This window comes from Erinaceus europaeus, chromosome X (assembly GCF_950295315.1).
Source record: "Erinaceus europaeus chromosome X, mEriEur2.1, whole genome shotgun sequence".
NCBI lineage: Eukaryota > Metazoa > Chordata > Mammalia > Eulipotyphla > Erinaceidae > Erinaceus > Erinaceus europaeus.
The window spans coordinates 81,320,136-81,343,084 of record NC_080185.1 but is presented as its reverse complement, the minus strand read 5'-3'; the positions used below and the strand labels follow the sequence as shown (position 1 = coordinate 81,343,084).

The window sequence follows — 22,949 nt, the reverse complement described above, 5'->3', positions numbered from 1 at the left end:
TTTCCCCCTGCAAGTGGGGACCAGGGGCTTGAATCTATATACTGTAATATGTGTGCTTAACCAGGTCCCCCACTACCTGGTCCCGTAATTCATTTTCAAAAAGAAATGGGCCAAATATATACGTTTAGGTAAGGGACTTGACAGAAAGATATATAATTCCTATTTTTATCATTGTTATGTTCTTTGTGATTATGGAAATGGTGTTATCTTCTGAAATTAAATGTTAACTGATAGAGTAAAGAACCTGAAGAAGACAAGCTTGAAATATCAACTCTTGGAGATAAAGAAACTGTTTACCCTAAACTATGGAAAATAACTAATTTGGGATAGCATTGAAACATTACATAATGTTAGAATAAATAAAACCTATCTTTACAGGTCTATCTGTGTGTGTGTGTGTGTGTGTGTGTGTGTGTGTGTGTGTATGTGTGTGTGTGTGTGTTTCTTCAGCTAGACATCATGATGGACAAAATTCAGGGAAGATACAGGTACTTGGGTGTCACTGTATGATTTTAATACTCTCAAACATACAGTAATTGAAGTAATAAACACTAAAATCTCACCTTATTAGAAATGGGAGAAAATACAAAATGAATTTGTTTTTTTGATTAAAAAGATTCATTAAAGATGAATTATAGATTAAATTGAATAGGTGGCATGGGAACAATGAAAATATATCAGACTATTGTTAGATTGTGATTTTCTTCACTAGAAAAATCTTCACTGTAAAAACTTAAAATGACCATTAGAGTAGCCAGTAGAATTGAAGTAGATATAAATGTTTTTGGACTTAAAGTGTTAAGGATTTGTGGCACTTGATAGTTATCTGAGTTAATATTGATGATAAGTTGAGGAACAAGAAAATTTAGTCAATAAACAAATCTTTGCATTAATAAAGATGCTCTCTCTCTCCCCCCTATCTGCCTTCTCTATCCATAAGGAAAGAATAGTTGTAGTTTATCTAACCTGATAATATGAACTTCAATGAGATATATCATTACAAAAGAGCAATGAATAGCAATCTAAAAATTGTATTGAGAGAGCTAGGCAAAGCATTGTCCTCAGAGAGAGATCAAATTTGTTTCAGAAGAAGAAGAAGAAGAAGAAGAAGAAGAAGAAGAAGAAGAAGAAGAAGAAGAAGAAGAAGAAGAAGAAGAAGAAGAAGATGGAGGAGGAGGAGGAGGAGGAGGAGGAGGAGGAGGAGGAGGAGGAGAAGAAAGAAAGAAAGAAAGAAAGAAAGAAAGAAAGAAAGAAAGAAAGAAAGAAAGAAAGAAAGAAAAAGAAAGAACAAGGAGAAGGAAAAGGAGAAAAAGAAGCGGTGGCAGCAGCAAAAAAATAAAAATGAAGTTCAGGGTATGGAATGGAAATGAGACAAAGAAAGATGAACACAGATGAGTAGGAAGAGGATGAAGAGAGGAAGATAAGGGTAGATGATGCGAAAGATCATTCTAAGAAGGGGTTAAATATGTACTGAGGTAAGTTTAAGAAGAATACGAGTTTCTTGATGGGAGCACAGAAAAGGATAACAAAAAGATCAGTGATGCCAATAAATATGTAAACAATGATAAAGAAATGATTTACACTGAATTTATTTTTTAATATTTTTATTTACAAAAAGGAAATACTGACAAAAACCACAGCATAGTTCCCAACACCAGAACTCCATATCCCATCCCATCCCCTGATAGATTCCCTATTCTTTATCCCTCTGAAGGTATGGATCTAGGGTCATTATGGGGTGCAGAAGGTAGAAGGTCTGGCTTCTGTAATTGCTTCCCTCCTGAACATGGGCGTTGACTGGTCGATCCTTACTCCCAGCCTGTCTCTCTCTTTCCATAGTGGGGTGGAGTTCTGGGGAGTAGGGCTCCAGGACACTTTGGTGGGGTCATTTGTCCAGGGAAGTCTGGTTGGTATCATGCTAGCATCTGGAACCTGGTGGCTGAAAAGAGAGTTAATATACAAAGCCAAAAAAATTGTTGAACAATCATGAACCTAAAGGCTGGAATAGTTCAGATGAAGAGTTGAGGGGGGTCTCCGTTTTGTAGATAGTTAGTAGTCCTATTTTAGTTATATTCCAAAGGGCCCATGACTATAGTTTTTCTTTCTTTCTTTCTTTCTTTCTTTCTTTCTTTCTTTCTTTCTTTCTTTCTTTCTTTCTTTCTTTCTTTCTTTTTTTTGAGCCTGACATCTGATATGCAGGTGAGTCCAAGTTATTGTTTGGGGAGATGTTGTATAAGCTGAATATGGGCCCCAGATCAGATCAAATCAATGGTGTTTACAGTCAACAACATTTATACTCCTTTCCCATATTGGGAGCTATTCTCTTTCCTGATCCAACTTTCTGGTCCTTTTTCCAGCCATGATATCATCTCCCCAGACACTCTGAATTTCTAAACCTATGCTTTTGTTTGTATTACTAAAAATAAAATCCAAGTACCAATATTGACTTTAGCCATAGTGTGCCTAACTCCAGGAAACTTCATTTGATTAACAATACTACATAAGTTACACCAATCAATGTCAGTCTCCCACAATAATAGAGACTGATAAATTAGGAAGAATAACAGGTCTTTCTGTATTTTGTTTCTTTATTTTATAGACCACTTAAGCACTATCTCCACCATCATAAAGGAGACTGGAAAAGGTATGGAGAATGATTCATATATAAGGTGTGTGTTTGATGTGGGGGAACTTCAGTGTCAATAGAAGATGGGGCTCCCATGACCAAAAGGTGGGCTGCAATACTAAAAGGAAGCATCTTCAGATTTTTGTAACACTTCAGAATCTAGAAAACTATGAGGAAGTTTACATGAACGTTTTTTTTTTATCTTTACACTAACCTCCTGAGTTGTTGAAAGGAGACTAATCCCCAATCAAAATAATCTACCATAATCCCCTGTGTGTGGAGGAATTTAGCATGAAGGGACTACAAAAAATAGATGAATTCCCTGCAGAAGCAGTGTGAAACTAGGATACAACAGGAACTTCATAATCTATTGTATTGATTGTATTCATAATCTTTGTATTGATAATAACAAATAATTAACTTTATATCCAGAAATTTCTGTTTTACACTATTATATGTATTATAATTTTATATTTATTTTATATATTATACATTTGTATAATATATACAAATTTATAAATTTATTTATAAATTTATTTTTGTGTTGCTTTAATCTTCACCCCATCTGAACCTGAATTGAGACTAATCATGATATTATGAGATCAATAGATACATTATAGAGATTTTAGTTTAGGCTGGAGAATTTTTCAGCTGTATTAAGAAAAGTTCAAACGGCCTGCCTAAGTATCTTATAAACTTCAAATCAGTGGAGTTGGTTATGTCATGAAGGGTATATATGTATACACACATACACATATGCCTACACTTATAGAATATATGTATATGCACATTTTGTCAGTGTATTTGTGTAAACAAGTACACAATCCCCCATCTGCCAAAACTTTCTTTGTTAAAGGTTATAGAGTGGAAAAATATTTAAAACTATTAATCTAATAAAAGCCAGTAGGGTTCTGCAAAAAATAGATAAGCTTTTCAGCTAAAATGGAGAAAAATGTGATAAGTCTGTGACATTTAAGCTGTATATAGAAATGTGAGGAAGAAAGGGTGTTCAGGGAAAGGGAGAAAATCTTGAAGGCCTGAAAATGACCATTTATTAGAGGTAACAAAGAATGAATGATTATAGGTTATGACCAATAAATAAAATTCAAAAGGGGGGTGGGCTGTGGGGCACCAGGTTAAGCTTACAAAGCACAAGGACCTAGGCAAGGATTCCGGTTTGAGCTCCCAACTCCCCGGCAGGTGGGCGGGGGTTCACTTAACAAGTGGTGAAGCAAATCTCAAGTATCTTTCTCCCTCTATCTCCCCTCCCATCTCAGTTTCTCTGTATCCTATTCCCTGTCATGACCTCCTGAAAAAAAAAAAAAAAACACAGCCACAGGAGCAGTGGAGTCCTAGTGCCAGCACTGAACCCCAGTGATAACCCTGGAGGAAAAAAAAAAAAAAGAAAAAGATTCAAAGGTAGGATAGAACCCCATTTTGTTAAAATGGTTCTTCCTGACTTGAGTCTGGCCTTTAACTCACAGGCTAATTGAAGAAAACCTAAAGTTTGTGTGCTAATAATCAGATATTTTAGCTGTAAATATCCATATCACATTAGTGTTATCTAGACCCAAATAGTAAAGAGACAAGATAGCACAGTGGCAGGTTATCTTGGTCCAGTCATCAAAACGATCAATGATGAGCTATGTGATTGATTGAAATTGCCTCCCTGGAGTTTCTTTTGTTGTTTCCAATTTGATGCTCTGAACTGTGAAAATCAAATTCACTTCTGTGGGATAGAGCTAGGACAACAGATAGATTGTATGCCATGCCATACAGTATGTCCCAGGTCATAGTACCAGCATCATATGGGAGTTGTCAGAACACCAGGGGTATCTTTTTCTTCTTCTTTTTTTAACTTATATTTTTCCTTTTTATTTTAATTGCTTGTTATTTTTATTTGTGTATTGGATAGAGACACTCATAAATCAAGAGGGAAGGGGGAGATATGGAGGAAGAGAGACAGAGAGATAACTGCTCCACTGCTTCACTACTTCCAAAGCTTTCCCCCTGAAGGTAGGGACCGGGGTCTCAAGCCTGCCAGATCCTTGCAAATTGTAGCATGTGCACTCAACCAGGTATGCTTGTTTCCTACTTTTTCTCATTGCCCCCTCCATTTTTGCCTCCGATGTTATTGCTGGGGCTTGGTACCAGCACTAAAAATCCACTGCTCCTAGCAACCATTTTTTTAATCAAATAGGACAGAGAAAAATTGAGAGAGGAGGGGGAATAGAAAAGGAGAGATAAAGATAGACACCTGCAGAATTGCTTCACCTCTTCTGAAGCAAGTAGAGACTCAAATCAGGATCCTTGCCCTTTGTATTATGTGCGCTTAAGCCAGTGCTTCACCATCAGGCCCCCTCCCCTATTTTTTCTATGTCTCTCTGTATGTAGAAGAAAAGGTCAGCATGGGGTGGTAAAAATAGAACTGTATTTTTCTACGTTATATTTTAAGAAATATATCAACAAACAAACAGAAAAAACACTCCACTTTTAAGTTTTAGTTAATTCCAATTGGAGTTTGGGGTTTCATTGATTCCTAGTAACTTTCTCATCTGGGTTATCTCTGAAATTGTCTTCATTAACCAATCTGTAAATGTGTATGAGAGTTCTTATATCCCATTTGCATGGATTTATTTCTCCCCTTCTAGGAAATTGCTACAGAATGTATCATTTTTTTTTAAAAAAAGTACTTCACATTCCTGGGTTCCCATGTACTGTTATTCTATTTCAGCAGAGTTGACCGAAGATTTTGGAGAAGGCAGTGTGAATATGCTGGGCATGTGGATCCCTCTAAAGAGTATTGAGATACTAGCTTCTTTTTTAATTATTATAAGTATCATTCTCCTTTTCACTTCTCTGGCTCTTAGTGCCTTGGTCTGTTACCAACATCGGCAGAGAAAGCTACGGCGCAACAGGAGGTCCATTCTGGATGACAGCTTCAAACTTCTATCCCTCAAGCAGTAACAACTGGATCTTTGAACAATATTTACTGAGTATGCACCAAATAGGCCTTGAACTAGTTGATTCCACTGTCTTTAGGAAGTAGAAATGCAAAGAAAGGAATGAAATATATCTGGAAAATTTTTCACTTATGTATTCACATATACAGATGGTGGTGCATCTGGTTGAGTACATGTTACAATGTGCAAGGACCCGGGTTTGAGCCTCCAGTACCTACCTGCAGGGGGAAATCTTTGCAAATGGTGAAGCATTGTTGCAAGTGTCTCTCTGTCTCCCTCCCTCTCTAGGTCACCTTCCCTCTTGATTTCTAGCTTTCTTTATCAAGAAATAAATATAATAAAAAATAAAATAGAAAACTCACCTCTAACCTTTAAAAATTAAAAACAATGAGATATAACCTCACACAAGTGTGACTAAACTATTATCAATAAGAAAAGAGATAATGATATCTGTTTCAAGAATAAGGAGAAAAGGAACCCCTTGAACATTGATAGTGGGAATATAAATTGAAATAACCTTATGAAAGAAACTATAAAGATTCATTATAAAAGTTATAAATAGGGCTGCTGTGTGATTCAACAACCCTACTTCTGAGCATATAACTAAAATAAACCAATCTAACACCCCCATGTTCCTTGCAGCAAAATGTGGAAACAAGTACTCATCAATGAAGTTTGGCAACAGAGGTGAGAGAGATAGATGTAAATTAAAGAATATAGCATTTTACTTATAAGGCAGACATGCTTTCAGTATCTAATATTAATTAACATGGTGACTGTGGTTAATTATGCAATACTCTTTACTTAAAATTTGTTGATTATAGGTGTTAAGTATACTCACAAAATAAAGAAGCATTAACAGTGTGGGGTAAATGTACTAATTGACCATAGAAATGCTTTTTTTTCAATATATATAGATGTCAAATCATCACATTGCACAATTTATCTATCTATCTATCTATCTATCTATCTATCTATCTATAACTATGTGTCAATCATTTCTTAATAAAAATGTTTTCTAGATTGAATGTTATACCATAGATTGTGACTATTACAACATAACATAATAAAAACACTATAAATGAATGGATATCAAGATGACTGAATAGATAGTTGGTGCTCAAATCCTATAAAGGCAGTAGCTGATAAATGAAATCTAGTCTGAACTCCACATAATGTTGAAATGCAGTTGGAAAAGAGTATTCACAGAAAACAGAAATGCAAGAAATATAGGGGAAGAGGGCATGGAAATCACCTGAGAGTAAGGATGATACCATTCAGAGGAACAGACTATAAACAAACACTGATTTAAGAGGTGAGGTTTAAAGCCAATAATCAGGGAATATTGAGGTGTTCACCAATTCCCTGGTGCCTTGTTCCTACAACCCCACACATCAACAATGAAAGGGTGGCAGAAATCAATCTAATAGAAATCAATGAAGAATAATTCTGACCAGGTGCTTCCTGGGGACCAAAACAGCATAAACCACACTGGAATTTTGTGTTGATTACAATAGAATTTGGATTAGTCTTTACTACAATTCTCAAGACCTAGTACCTGGATCCTACTGTCCACTACCTGGGGTCCTTTAAGAGAATTTCTCAACCTTGTGTCTCCAAACAACAAAACTGATCAGATTCAATCTCAGAGCACTCTTAGCCTTCTGTCCTTCACACTCTTCATGATCCTGTGTGACACTTAATGGTGCCAAGCACTGACACATTGAACTCACCACGATAACAACCTATTTACAGTCACATATTATTATTTATTATTATTTCATAGCTTGTGCATACCTTTACTCTATAAACAATTCTCTGGAGCATTTTCCCACTTCTCTAGTGCCCCCATTGATCTTTCCTGTCTTGTGTCCCATATGCCTTTTCAAGATTGTACCCCAATGCTAGTCACCTTCAGACTTTTATATGATGTTCCAGTGTTCCATGTATCTCCACTGCCTTATGTCCTGCACATATCCATGGACTTTTGCCCCATGATCCAAGGTTTGAGTCCCACACAGCAGTTTCCTGAGAACTTCCACTGTTTTATTTCCCACACACTTCAACAGACTTGCATTCAGAGCTCCAGAGCAGCCTATGAACTTTTGAAGTGTGTTCTAAAGCCTCAGTACCTTCAATCTTGTGTTGTCCAGAGGACCTAGCATGAATTGTACTCTGTAATCCTGTGATCCACAAGTCTGTACCTCCTCTTCCTTCTCTTCTTTTCTTCTCCTCCTCCTCCTCTTCTTTTCCTTCTCTCTAGCTTGATCAAGCTTTTGCATTTGCGTGGACATTAAATAGTGACCATAGGATCAATCAACTAAGAAGATTTAACAATTATTAGCATATATGCACCAAATAAAGTTTTATCTGAATATATCAAACCCATTGAAAAAGCTAAAAAATAAATCAATATACATCAAAATAACCAGTAGTAGAAGAAGACTTCAACATCCCACTCTCACACTTAGATCTTATAGACAGAAAATCAACAAAGAAACAAGAAAAAAGAAAACGAATTGAACAAAATAATTAAATTAAAGAAAATGAATCGAAGAGTTGGAAAGACTAGATCTTCTGATCATTTTCAGAGGTCTACACTCCAAAAAACTGGAATAGACATTATTTTCAAATCTGCATAGGACATCTTCAAGGATAGACCATATGTTAAGCCACAAAGACAGTATCAACAAATTAAAGAGCACTGAAATCACCCCACTCATCTTCTCAGACCACAGTGAAATTAAGTTAACATTTAATAACAAACAAGTTTAGTAAAAATTCCAAAATATAGAAACTCACTAACACACTGTTTAACAAACACAGGGTCAAAGAGCAACTCAAGGAAGAAATTCAAATGTTCCTAGTATCAAATAAAAATAATGACATAAGCTAGCAAAATATTTGTGGCATAGCTAAAGCAATACTCAGAGAGAAACTCATAGTTATATAAGCACACATTCAGGATAAAAAAAAATTCAAGTAAACAACCTGACTGTTTGCCTTAAAGACTTAAAATAAGAGGAAAAAAGGGACCCTAAAGCAACTAAAAGGACTAAAATTACTAAAGCTATGGCTGAAATAAATAACATAGAAAATAAGATAACCATAAAAAGATCAATGAAGAAAAATGTTGATTCTTTGAAAAAATATACAAAATTTACAAATCTTTTAACCAGCTACATTTAAAAAAAGGGAGGGGAGAGGAGGAGCCAAGACGACAGCTTGAAGACAACACCTGGTGTGAGCTCTGCAAAGAAGCTTCTTTAACCTGGGAATCTTGGATCAAGGATTTGGGGCCCAATGGTGGAGGGGAAGAGAAGGGTTGGTCAGGGTGACACCAAAGAAGAGTCATATAACTCACGCTTGGGAGGGCAAACAGAGGCCTAAAAGGACAAAAGAAACACGTATTTTTGGCTCAGCTATCTATACACTTACCCTCCACCCCAAAACCAGCCCCATGCCCTTTGGCCATCTGCTCCTGTTAGGATTCCTGTGGAGCTAATTTATCAAGATCACTTGTTCAGCAAGAGTGTCATCCAATGAGGGGGGATATCTTCCCAAGCAAAGACTTTTATTTTTTGGAGGAGGAGGCTGAAGCTCTATCAGCATGAAAAATACCCGATCAGAGGCAGAGCCAAGATGGAGACTTGGAGGCAGCTGCTCCCCTGAGCTCTGACAACAGTGGCCAGATAGGTGACTGTCTGTCCTGTCCATTGTGAGAGGAACTTGTATGACTCAATCCACTCTCCCCTTTTTTCCTCCTCCTAGCTAATTAAAAAAAAAACTCTTTCCTTTCCCTGCTCTTTTTTCTTGTTCTTATATTCTTTTCTTCCCTTCTCCTACTTCTGCTATCTGAATTCACTGATAACTCACTTGTTAATTATTTTGTGGAAGAAATCTGACTCAGAGTGGACTCTCTGTGTGTCTCTCTTCTCTACTTCCCTCTCTCCTCTTTCTATACCTAGAATTTACACTGGACAGTAGATTTGCATAATTGTCTATTCTTGCTTTCCCCTTTTTCCTTTCTCATTAATTTAGATTTGGTTGCTATTTTTTCTTGGACCTGAGGTGTTGTTTGGCTAACTGATATTGGTTAAACTGCATCATTCCTTGCTTCAATTACTATTGTTGTAACTTCTGAGGTTGGTGACTGCATTTGTCATAAAGGTGTTTAGCATAGTGTGGTGTATACTCAAAACACAACAGCTGAAGAAAAACAGAACAAAAAAATAAGAAACACATAAAAATGATTATATCAAGAGCAAATAAAACTGCAACCACAATAAATCAGTAAATCACAGGATCCCAGAAGAAACTCAAAATAAGCCAAAAGTAACCATAGATAAGAAAAGAATGCAAGCAACAGTAAACTTAATAATCGCAGAAATGTAGACAATTATGGAGGAAAGGGCTATCAGAATTAGGGAAACAACAGATGAGACCCTCAAGGAAAATACTAGCTACCTTGAGGCAATCAGAGAACTGAAAACTGAAATAGCTGAATTAAAAGGTCAATTAGCAGAACAAGCTAATACTATAACTGAACTGAAGAAAGAAGCTGAGGGAAGGGAAATCAGGCTAACAGATGCAGAAAACAGAATTAGTCAGACAGAGGATGAGCTAGAGAAAACTAAGAAAGAGGGAGAAGAGTCCAAAAAGAGATTGAGAGACACTGAAAACAACAAAAGAGACATATGGGATGATCTCAAAAGAAGTAATATTTTCATAACTGGCCTGCCAGAGGAAGAGAGGAAGGGTAAATAAACATTCTACAGGAAATAACAAAGAAAACTTCCCAGATGAAAACAACAGAAAAGACATTAAGATTCAAGAGCCCTAGAGAGTCCCAAATAGAATCAATCCAGACCTGAAGACATCAAGACACATCATAGTTACCATGAAAAGAAGTAAGGATAAAGAAAGGATATTACAGGCTGCAAGAGAAAAACAAAAAGTCACATACAGGGAAAAACCCATAAGATTATCAGCAGACTTCTCCACTCAAAATCTAAAAGCCAGAAGAGAATGGCAAGATATTTATTGAGCCCTGAATGAAAAAGGGTTTCAAACAAGGATAATATATCCTGCTAGACTTTCATTCAAGCTAGATGGAGTCAAAAAACCTTCTCAGACAAACAACAGTTAAAGGAAGCAACCATGACCAAACCTGTCCTGAAAGAGGTTCTAAAAGACCTCTTATAAACAGGAATATCACCATAATACTTAGCATGTATCAGAGCAAATAAAATAATTGTTGAATAATGGCACTACAATATATTAAATTCATAATATCAACACATGTCAATGACGGAAACTCACCCATTAAATAGCACAGAGTGAGAGGATGCATCAGAAAACACAACCCAACCATTTGCTGCTTGCAAGAATCCCACTTGACACAACAAGACAAACAGACTTAAAGTGAAAGGATGGGAAACTATCATACAGGCTAATGGACCACAAAAAAGACAGGAACAGCCATTATCATCTCTGATACAATAGACTTTAAATTAAAGTAAAGAATAATAGGCAAGGCCATTACATAATAATTAGAGTATCAATCAACCAAGAATACTTAACAATTATTCACATCAATGCACCCAATGAGGGACCATCTAAATATATCAAACACCTCCTGAAAAAACTACAAAAATACATCAATATAAACACAATAATAGTGGGAAACTTTAACACCCCACTCTCACACTTAGACAGATCAATGAAGCAAAGAATCAACAAAGAAACAAGAGAATTTAATGAAGAGATGGACAAAGTAGACCTCCTGGACATTTTCAGAGCGCTTCACCCCAAAAAACTCAAATACATATTATTTTTAAGTCCACACAACAAATGCTCAAGAATAGACCACATGTTAGGCCACAAATACAGTGTCAACATCACAACAGCATTGAAATCATCCCAAGTACTTTCTCAGACCACAGTGGAGTAAAGCTAACATTTAACAACAAACAGAATATTACTAAAAGTCACAGAATTTGGAAACTAAACAACATACTGCTTAAAAGCAACTGGGTCAGAGAGACACCCAAGCAAGAAATTCAAATTTTCCTGAAAACAAACGAAAATGAAGGCAGAGGCTATTAAAATATTTGGGACACAGCTAAAGCAGTACTGAGAGGGAAACTCATAGCCATAGAGTCACATATTAAAAAAACAAGAAAAAGCTCAAATAAATGACCTGACTGCACACCTTAAGGACTTAGAGGAAGAGGAACAAAGGAACCCTAAAGCAACCAGAAGAAGATAAATCACTAAAATTAGAGCAGAAATAAACAACAACGAAAATAAGAGAACCATACAAAAGATCAATGAAGCCAAATGTTGGTTCTTTGAAAAATTAAACAAGATTGACAAACCCCTAGCCAGACACACTAAAAAAGGGGAGAAGATTCAAATTAATAGAATTGTAAATGATACAGGAGATACCACAACTGACACCACAGAAATCCAGAAAACCATGTGAAACATCTATGGAAAACTATTTGCCACAATGCTAGAGAATTTGGAAGAAATGGGAGAATTCCTAGGAACATATGCCCTTCCAAAACTGAACCAAGAAGAACTACAAAACCTAAATGTACCAATCACAGACAAAGAAATCAAAACAGTTATTAAGAATCCAACAACAAAAGTCCTGGACCAGATGGCTTCACAAACAAATTCTACAAAACTTTCAGGAAAAAGTTAATACCTATATTTCTAGAGCTCTTCCACAAGATTTAAGAAATCAGGAATACTCTCCTCCACCTTTTATGAAGCCAACATCACCTTGATACTAAAAGCAGAAAGGGACATAACAAAAATGGAAAACTATAGACCAATATCTTTGATGAATATAGATGCCAAAATAGTAAACAAGATCCTGGCCAAACGGATACAGTAGTATATTAAAAAGATTGTTCATCACGACCAGGATTTATCTCAGGAATGCAAGGCTGGTTTAACATACATAAGTCAATCAATGTCATTCACCACATCAATAAAAGCAAAGGCAAAAACCACATGATTATCTCAATACATACAGAGAAAGCCTTTGACAAAATTCAACACCCATTCAGGCTGAAAACACTACAAAAAAGGGAATAGATGGGAAATTTCTCAAGATAGTGGAGTCTCTAGCCAACATCATACTCAATGGACAGAATCTGAAAGCATTCCCCCTCATATCGGAGACTAGACATGGCTGTCCACTATTGTAGGACTATGTGAAAGCTTGGTAGAGCTTAGGGAAGCTCTCCCATCCTGGGCTGGAGGTATGGAAAGATACCACTCTTGTTAGCCTCCCTCCTCATAGAGACAAGGCAAGAGGAAAAAGTCTCACAGACTCAGTTTTTCCTTGTTAATCTCTCAAGCTCACAGAAATCCTACAAGCCTCTCATACTTAGTTTCTCCCTGATACAGGCCAAATGGTTGCCTGCTTTAAGGTTCACTCAAAGTTCATGTTAGTCACTCAAAGTTCACACATCCACTTCAGCTTTTGATCACAGGGGAGAACACACTGTATCATACACCTCCCCAACACGAGACAGAGAAACCCCAAAATCTTATTTTCTTGTGGATTTGATATCTGTGATTTACATCAAGCCTTGTTTTGCTTCTCTCTATCTCACCTTACTGGTTTAACCCCTATGATTCTCTCAAATGCCTTTGGATAATTAAAATGCCTGCATCATGGAGAATAATTGTCTTGACCTTTATGTATCTCATCCATTTTAAACACGAGTTTAGATCTGCACTGTCCCAGCCATTCGGGGGGTGTGCCATCTGGAGGTGGCCTCCCACGCAACTCCACTTCCAGGAATTTTAGGTTGCCATCACTGCACGGATCTCTGTGTATTCTAGCTCCTCTGCTTTCAGAGCTGAGCTGGGGATCTCGGCCAGAGGGCCCAGTCCCAGCAGGGAGCCTGTGATTTCCGGGTGGTCTGGGATCTGCCCAGACTTCATAGCAAGAAAGCGGGCAGGTCTGCCATACATAAGGCATGGACCAAGTTGCTCTGGGGCGGGGGCCAGGATGAGCTGCAGCTCTGCCTGCCATGCCCACTGCCCAGCTCCTGGTGGTCGAGCAGCCTGGAAGGACCCCTTGGCAAATGTCCTGTGTCCTGCAGTGGTGAACCGGCTCCTGCCATGCCTGCTGCCCTGCTCCCAGTGGCCAAGCAGCATGGAGGGAGCCCACACCGAATGCTTTGTGCCACGCAGCTGCAAGCTGGCTCCTGTGGGCGGACAGCAGGCAGAAATCAGAGTGTGGCCCAGAGCAAAATGTTCCAGAAACAGAGAAACAGTCTCATGAAGGAAGGGCAGAGGCCTTTGGAACCTCTTCACAAGCAGAAAAGCAGCCCATAGTGGATAGGTAGCAAAACGTTTTCACTTATCTGGGGGTTGGGCAGGTCAGGCCCCACGTTGTGGGGCCATATGTTGTTTATTATGTTGTCAAAGTTCATGGCACCAGTATGCCAGGCTAGCTTCACGGCGGTAGACAGATGACCAGGGACACAAGGCTGACCGGAGAAGCTGTATTTCTTTATTCATGAGCCAACGGTACAAAAAATAATCTAATCTAATCACCACACAGTTCTCTAGTGCATCTTTCTCCTCCGGCGGCAGAGTCAGGAACTCAGGAAGTATCCAGGATAGGGGGAGAGGAGAAGCAAGAAGCGTGAAAAGACCAGGACTAAACCAAATCTCCTGGAGGTAGAGGGAGTGAGACCAAACCAATGTAACAGAATGACCATGTAAATAGACCAGAATGTCAAGCAATGTAACAGAAGGGATCCCAGCAGCAGAACTAGAAGCATACCAACACCGGGTGGTCTTGGATCTGCCCAGACTTCATAGCAGGAGGGCAGGCGGGCCAGCTGTGCAAAAGGCGCTGGCTGAGGTGCTCCGGGGTGGGGGCCAGGATAGACTGCAGCTCTTCCTGCCATGCCTGCTGCCGTGCTTCCGGATGCCTAGCAGTGTGGAGGGATCCCATGGCAAACGTCCTGCATCCCATGGTGGCAAGTAGGCTCCAGTGGCCCGGTGGTGGACAGAAACCAAAGTGTGGCCCAGAACGAAATGTTCCAGAAACAGACAGAGAGTTTCATGAAGAAAGGGCAGAGGCCTTTGGAAACCTCTTCACAAGCAGAAAAGCAGCCCATAGTGGATAGGTAGCCAAACATCTTTACTTATCTTGGGAATGGGCAGGTCAGCTCCCACGTTGTTGCGCCATATGTCCTTTAAGTTCAGCATGCCAGTATACCAGGCAAGCTTTGCAGTGGGAGACAGATGACCAGGGACATATGGCTGAGTGAAGAATCAGTATTTCTGTTTTTTTCTTTCTTTCTTTTTTTTTATTTAAGAAAGGATTAATTAACAAAACCATAGGGTACAATTCCACACAATTCCCACCACCCAATCTCCATATCCCACCAACTCCCCTGATAGCTTTCCCATTCTCTAGCCCTCTGGGAGCATGGACCCAGGGTCACTGTGGGTTGCAGAAGGTAGAAGGTCTGGCTTCTGTAATTGCTTCCCCGCTGAACATGGGCATTGACTGGTCCGTCCATACTCCCTGTCTGCCTCTCTCTTTCCCTAGTAGAATGGGTCTCTGGGGAAGTGGAGCTCCAGGACACATTAGTGGGGTCTTCAGTCCAGGGAAGCCTGGCTGGCATCCTGATAATATCTGGAACCTGGTGACTGAAAAGAGAGTTAACATACGAAGCCAAACAAATTGTTGAGCAATCATATACCCAAAGCTTGGAATAGTGGAGATGAAGTGTTAGGGGGGTACTCACTGCAAACTCTAGTGTACTTCTGCTTTCAGGTATATATTTTGCAGTAGTTTACGGATACGTGGGAACATATGCTCTCTCTCACAGAAACTGGTGTATATCTAGGTTTTGGGACTTTGTTAGAAAGTGAACCACCTGAGATGGAATTAGAGTATACTATGAAAGGAAAGGTCTCACCCGAGTAATGAAGCTGAAGGGTTGTCATTCCACACGTGAAGTCTCTGCACACAGCCTGAAGTGAAGCATGTTGAGGTGGCCATCGTGTTGGTTAGATTGTGATCAGCAGATGCAATATTATTTGATATGGACTGGGAGAGGCATACGGGAAAGTGGGCCCTATCCAATGGTTCCAGGACTGGGGGAAGTAGAGGCTCTAGAGTGGAGATGTGAGGTTACTGCTGTCTTAGGGTTCAAAAAGACAATTGAAAGTTAATGTTATCATCACATTATTTGGTAATTGGGTCAACTTTGAAAAGTCCTTTTGTTAGGGTATGCTGTACAGTACCCAGTATCTTGTATATAGCTATGCTATTGGTTGCTTCTGATCTACTTGATCTAGGCTTTTTAGAGTCTGCATATCAATTACACAGCCTATATATTGAAAAGATTCAGTTTGTGTTTTGAAAAACTTCGAGACATACAATTAATTTTCCCCCTCTCGTATTAATTAGTGATTTATACTACTGCATTTTACTAGGAGTGTACATAAACACCATTCCCACCACCAAAAGACTATGGCCCATCCCTCCCACCCCTCACTGTCTCAGGAAACTGCATGTCTACCCCTCACCAGAGGGTTTTTACTTTGGTGCCCTACTTTGAATTTTGTCAGATCCTGCTTTTAGTTTCCCTTTCAGAACTTCTTACTCAACTTCTGTTGATAAGTGGGATCATCCCATACTCATATTTATCTTTCTGACTAAGCTCACTTAACATAATTCCTTCTAGCTCTGTCCAAGATGGGTCAGAGATGTTGGGTTCATTGTTCTTGACAGCTGCATAGTATTCCATTGTGTATATATACCACAGCATTCTCAGCCACTCATCTGGTGTTGGGCACCTGGGTTGCTTCCAGGTTTTAGCTATTATGAATTGTGCTGCTATGATCATAGGAGTACACACCTCTTTTTGGTTGGGTGTTATGGAGTCCTTGGGGTATAACCCCAGCAGAGGATCATATGGAAGGTCCATGTCTAGCCTTCTGAGAGTTTCCCAGACTGCTCTCCACAGAGGCTGTACCAATTTACATTCCCACCAGCAATGTAAAAGAGTCCCTCTGTCCCCACAACCTTTCCAGCATTTGTTGCTGCTGTCCTTTTTGATGTATGCCATTCTTACAGGAGTGAGGTGGTATCTTAGTGTTGTCTTAATTTGCATTTCTCTGACAATCAGTGACCTAGAGCAGTTTTTCATATGTTTGTTAGCCTTTTGGATATCCTCTGTGGTGAATGTTTTATTCTTATCCTCTTCCCATTTTTGGATGGGGTCATTTGCTTTTTTGATGCTAAGTTTGCTGAGCTCTTTATATATTTTGGTGATTAGTTTCTTGTCTGATGTCTGGCATGTGAACATCTTCTCCCATTCTGTGAGGGGTCTCTTTGTTTGTTTAATAGTTTCTTTGGATGTGCAGAAGCTTTTCAATTTCATGTCGTCCCATTGGTTTGTTTCTGCTTTGGTCTTCCTTGCAACTGGATTTGATTCATCAAAGATGTTCTTGAGGTGTAGGTGGGAAACTGTTTTACCAATGTTTTCCTCTAAGTATTTGATTGTTATTGGTCTGACATCTAGGTCTTTGATCCATTTGATTTTTGTTTCTGATGAGATAAGGTGGTTCAATTTCATTCTTCTGCATGTTACAACCCAGTTTTCCCAGCACCATTTATTGAAGAGAGCTTACTTTTTCCATTTAATCCTTAGGGCCCCCTTATCAAAGATTAGATATCCATAGGTGTGAGGATTTATTTCTGGTCTTTCAGTTCTGGTCCACTGGTCTGTGTGCCTATTTTTGTTCCAGTACCATGCTGTTTTGATGATGATGGCTTTATAGTATATTTTAAGGTCTCAGAGTGTGATGCCTCCATTTCTGTTTCTTTTCCTCAAGATGGTTTTTGGCAATTCTAGGTGTTTTCAGGTTCCAGATAAATGATTGTAGTGTTTGTTCTATTCTCTTAAAGAAGCTTGGTGGAACTATGATAGGTATTACATTAAATTTGTATATGGCTCTGGGGAGAATATTCATTTTGATGAAATTTATTCTTCCAATCCATGAGCATGGGATATCTTTCCATTTCTTGGTATCAGTTTCTATTTCCTTGAGTAGCGACTCATAGTTTTCAGCATACAAGTCTTTCACTTCTTTGGTCAACTCTATTCCTAGGTATTTGATTGATTTTGCTGAAACAGTAAATGGAAGTGATTTCTGGATGTCTTCTTCTTCAGATTTAATGTTTGCATAAATAAATGCCACTTATTTTTGTACATAAATTTTGTAGCCTGATACCTTGCTATATTGCCTAATAACTTCCAGTAGTTTTCTGCTGGATTCTTTAGGTTTTTCTATGTATACTATCATATCATCTGCAAATAGTGAGAGTTTGACTTCTTCCCTTCCAATCTGTATCCCTTTGATTTCTTTCTTTTGTCTGATTGCTATGGCAAGAACTTCAAATACTATGTTGAAGAGTAATGGTGACAGTGGTTAACCCTGTCTAGTCCCCCATCTGAGGGGGAATGCTTTCAACTTCTGTCCATTGAGTATGATGTTGGCTGTAGGTTTGCTATATATAGACTCCACTATCTTGAGGAATTTCCCATCTATTCTCATTTTTTGTATAGTTTTGAGCATGAAAGGGTGTTGGATTTTGTCAAAGACGTTCTCTGCATCTATTGAGATAATCATGTGGTTTTGGCTTTGCTTTTATTGATGTGGTGAATGACATTGATTGACTTATGGATGTTGAACCAGCCTTTCATTCCTGGGATGAATCCCACTTGGTCGTGATGAACAATCTTTTTGATGTGTTGCTGTATCCGGTTGGCCAAGATCTTGTTTAATATTTTGGCATCTATGTTCATCAGAGATATTGGTCTGTAGTTTTCCTTTTTTGTTCTGTTCCTATCAGCCTTTGGTATCAGGGTGATGTTGGCTTCATAAAAGGTGGATGGAAGTATTCCTGTTTCTTCAATCTTATGGAAAAGCTTAAGAAGTATGGGTACTAACTGTTTCCTGAAAGTATTGTAGAATTCATTTGTGCAGCCATCTGGTCCAGGACTTTTGTTGTTGGGGAGATTCTTAATAACGGTTTCAACTTCTTTGTCTGTGATTGGTGCATCTAGATTTTGTAGTTCTTCTTGGTTAAGTTTTGGAAGGGAATATGCTTCTAGGAATTGTTCCATTTCTTCCAGATTCTCTAGCTTGGTGGTGTATAGTGATTCCTGTCCTTCTGGATGCTTTAGGGTTCCTTTGTTCCTCTTCCTCTAAGTCCTTGAGGTGTGCAGTATGGTCGTTCATTTGAGCTTTTTCTTGTTGTTTAATATGTGATTGTATGGCTGTAAGTTTCCCTCTCAGTACTGCTTTAGCTGTGTCCCAAATATTTTGATAGGTTGTGTCTTCATTTTCATTTGTTTCCAGGAACATTTTAATTTCCTGCTTGAGTGACTCTCTGACCCAGTGGTTCTTAAGGAGTATGTTGTTTAGTTTCCAAATTCTGTGACTTTTAATAATTTTCTGTTTGTTGTTAAATGTTAGTTTTACTCCACTGTGGTCTGAGAATGTACTTGGGATGATTTCAATGTTCTTGAATTTATTGATGCTCTCTCTTTGGCCTAACATGTGGCCTATTTTTGAGTATCTGTTATGTGGATTTGAAAAGAAGGTGTATGCCAGTTTTTTGGGGTAAAGGACTCTGAAAATGTCCAAGAGGTCTAGTCTGTCAATCTCTTCATTCAATTCTCTTGTATCTTTGTTGGTTCTCTTTTGTTGATCTGTCTAAGTGTGAAAGTGGGGTATTGAAGTCTCCCACCTTTATTGTATTACTATTGATGTATTTTTGAAATTCTTTCAGTAAGTGCTTGACATATTTAGATGGTCGCGCATTGGGTGCATAGATGTTCATGATTGTTAAGTCTTCTTGGCTGATTGATCCTCTAATTATTATGTAATGTCCTTGCCTATTTTTTATTACTTTATTTAAAATCTATCCTGTCTGAGATGAGAATGGCTATTCCTGCCCTTTTTTGTGGTCCTTTAGCCTGTATGATAGTTTTCCATCCTTTCACTTTAAGTCTGTGTTTATCTTGTTGTGTCAGATGTGTTTCTTGAAAGCAACGTATGGTTGGGTTGTGTTTTCTGATCCATCCCCCCACTCTGTGCCTTTTGATGGGTGAGTTTAAGCCATTGACATTTATTGATATTATGGATTTAAAGTATTGTAGTGCCATTGTTCAAAAAATTTTTTTTTGTTTGTTCTGAGTATTATGGTGATGTTCTTTTTTATAAGAGGTCTTTTATAACCTCTTTCAGGGCTGGTTTGGTGATGGTTTCCTCTTTTAACTGTTGTTTGTCTAAGAAGGTTTTGATGCCTCCATCTAGTTTGAATGAAAGTCTAGCAGGATATATTATCCTTGGTTTAAACTCTTTTTCATTCAGGGCTCGATAGATATCTTGCCATTCTCTTCTGGATTTTAGACTTTAAGTGGAGAAGTCTCCAGATAATCTTATGGGTTTTCCTTTGTATGTGACTTTTTGTTTCTCTCTTGCAGCCTTTAGGATCCTTTCTTTATCCTTACTTCTCATTATGACTATGATGTATCTTGGTGTCTTCAGGTCTGGGTTGATTCTGTTTGGTACTCTCTGGGCCTCTTGAATCTTGATGCCCTTTCTGTTATTCAGGTCTGGGACGTTTTCTTCTATTATTTCCTCTAGAATGTTTGCTTCCCCTTCCTCTCTTTCTTCCTCTGGAAGGCCAATTATACGAATGTTACTTCTTTTGAGATCATCCCATATGTCTCTGTTGTTGTTTTGAGTGTCTCTCAGTCTCTTTTTTTAATATTTTATTTTATTTATTCCCTTTTGTTTCCCTTTTTGTTTATTGTTGTAGTTATTATTGTTGTTGTCGTCATTGTTGGATAGGACAGAAAGAAATGGAGAGAGGAGGGGAAGACAGAGAGGGGGAGAGAAAGATAGACACCTGCAGACCTGCTTCACCGCCTGTGAAGCGATTCCCCTGCAGGTGGGGATCCGGGGTTCGAACCGGGACCCTTATGCCGGTCCTTGTGCTTTGCGCCACCTGTGCTTAACCCACTGCACTACAGCCCGACTCCCCTCTCAATCTCTTTTTAAGCTCTTTCACCTTTCTTCGTTTTCTCTAACTCATCCTCTGTCTGACTAATTCTGTTTTCTGCTTCTGTTATTCTGCTTTCCCTTGCCTCAGCTCCTTTCTTCATTACAGCTATTTCAGCTTTCAGTTCTCTAATTGCCTCAAGATAACCAGTATTTTCCTTGGGGGTCTCAACTGTTGTTTCCCTAATACTGCCATTCCTTTCCTCCAATGTTCTTTTCATTTCTGTGATTAATAAGTTTATTCTTGCTTGCATACTTTTCTTATCTATGGTTACTTCTGGCTGATTTGTAGTTTCTTCTGGGCTCTTGTCTTCATTCATTGGAGTAGCAGTTTTATTTGTTTTTGATCTACCCATTTTTTTGATTTATGTGTTTCTTTTTTTATGCTCTGTTGTTCCTCAGCTGTTGTGTCTTGAGTACAAGCAACACTGTGCTAAGTACCTTTATGACAATTGCACTCATCAAACTCAGGAATTACAGTAGCAACTGAAGCAAGTATTGAAGCAGTTTAATCATTACCAGTTAGCCAAACAATTTCTCCAGTCCGTGAAAAAATAGTAACCAACTACCAGTGAAGAATAAAGAGAGATAAAGAAGGGATAGCAAGAATAGACAGTTATGCAAATCTACTATCCACTTTATATTCTAGGGGTAACAAGAAGGGAAAGGGAACTAGAGCAGAGATACACACATAGAGAGTCCACTATGAGTCAGATTTCTTCCCCAAAATAATTCAAAAATTCAGAAAGGCAAAGAAGAAGGAAGGAAGAAGTGTATGTCAAGATAAAAAAAGAAAAGAAAAGAAAAAGAAAAAAGAGACAAGTGAGACAAGGAGAAAAGATAAGAAAAAGAGCTGTAGTTAAAGAGTAGTTTAAGGAAAGGTTTTTTTTATTACTTTATTTTTAATTTAATTTTTTTAATTAGCTAGGAGGTGGAGGTATGGGAGAACCCTAGCAATGATGCCCACTACCCTAGCAATGAAAGATACCCTAAGAGTTAATTCTGATCAACCTAAAGGGGGGGAGATATATGTCTTTATATAATATTAATAATAAAATAAATCAGGGTAATAAAAAAAACCCTGTCCCAGATTACCTCAAACCTCATGATTAGAGGCAGCAGATTGTTAAGAATGAGAAAAAAAACCTCAGGACTAGACAAGGATAGCTGAAATAGACAGTTATGCAAATTTACTATCCACAGCATATTCTAGGGGTGGCTAAAGGAGGAAGGGAAGTTGAGCAGAGACACTCGCAGTGAGAGTCCACACTGAGTCAGAATTGTTCCCCAAAATAATCCCCAAATGTGTATCAGTGAATTCAAAAAAGCACACTGTTTGGTGGTGTGGGGCTGGTGCCTGTGGCTTTGGAAGCTGTAGGATTAAGGAAGAAAGGATGACAAGAATGAAAAAAGGAAAAAAAAGAAAGAGAGAGAGAAAAAAGAAAAAGATAAGAAAAAGAACAGTCATAAAAGAGCAGTGAAAGGAAAGAGTTTTTTTTTATTTATTTTTAATTATTTAATTAGCTATGCAGGGTGAGGTGGGGGGTTGGCTACTTAGAAAGAAAAAAGGCCAGAGGTTTCAGAAGGGTATAGACTTAGAATGAATGATACTCCCTGGTGGGACAGGAATTTGGTAAAGACAGAAGCTCAGCAGGGGAGCCTGCTAGGAGCTGGTCCCCAGGGACTGGTTATGGGGGGGTAAAGGGAGGAGATGTGCTTTATAATTAAATGGAAAAAAATTTCCCCCTTTTTTTCTACTCTAACTTTTAACCCAAATTAAGTTATAGTCACCTCCTTGGTGTCACCGCTAGGTCTCCTTATTGACTGGCCTACTAAAGGCAGAAAATCCTACCATTTCCAGAAGATGTGGTCAGAGCTCAAGCCACTAGCAGCTTCTCAGTCCGTCATCTTCCGGGAACCCCCATAGTATTTCTTTATTCACAAGCGAACGGTTCAAGAAACTAAGCCAATCTAATCACCATACAATTTTTTTCCTTCATTTTCTCTTCTGGTGGCAGAGTCAGGAACCCAGTAAGTATATATGATGGTGGGGGGGAGTAAGAACCTTGAAAAGGCCAGGACTAAACCAAAATCCCCCAGAGGGATTACAAATGTAACAGAATGACCATGTAAATAAACCACAGTGTCAAGCAATGTAACAGAAGAGATCCCAGCAACAGAACTAGAACTAGAAGCATACCAACAGGAGTTTTTTTTTTTTTTTTTGA

General features: G+C 38.5%; 1 protein-coding gene across 1 annotated transcript in view; it reads left to right on the top strand.

Moving 5' to 3' along the window:
• The window catches only part of HEPH (hephaestin), a 209,323-nt gene extending 203,672 nt beyond the window's left edge, over nt 1-5,651 (top strand). Inside the window, exons 19-20 of the mRNA XM_007535595.2 lie at nt 2,600-2,644; nt 5,361-5,651. Coding sequence (XP_007535657.2) covers nt 2,600-2,644; nt 5,361-5,593 — 278 coding nt within the window. The 3' untranslated portion in view covers nt 5,594-5,651. The remainder of the gene's footprint in view (nt 1-2,599; nt 2,645-5,360) is intronic.
• Nucleotides 5,652-22,949: the final 17,298 nt, after the last annotated feature.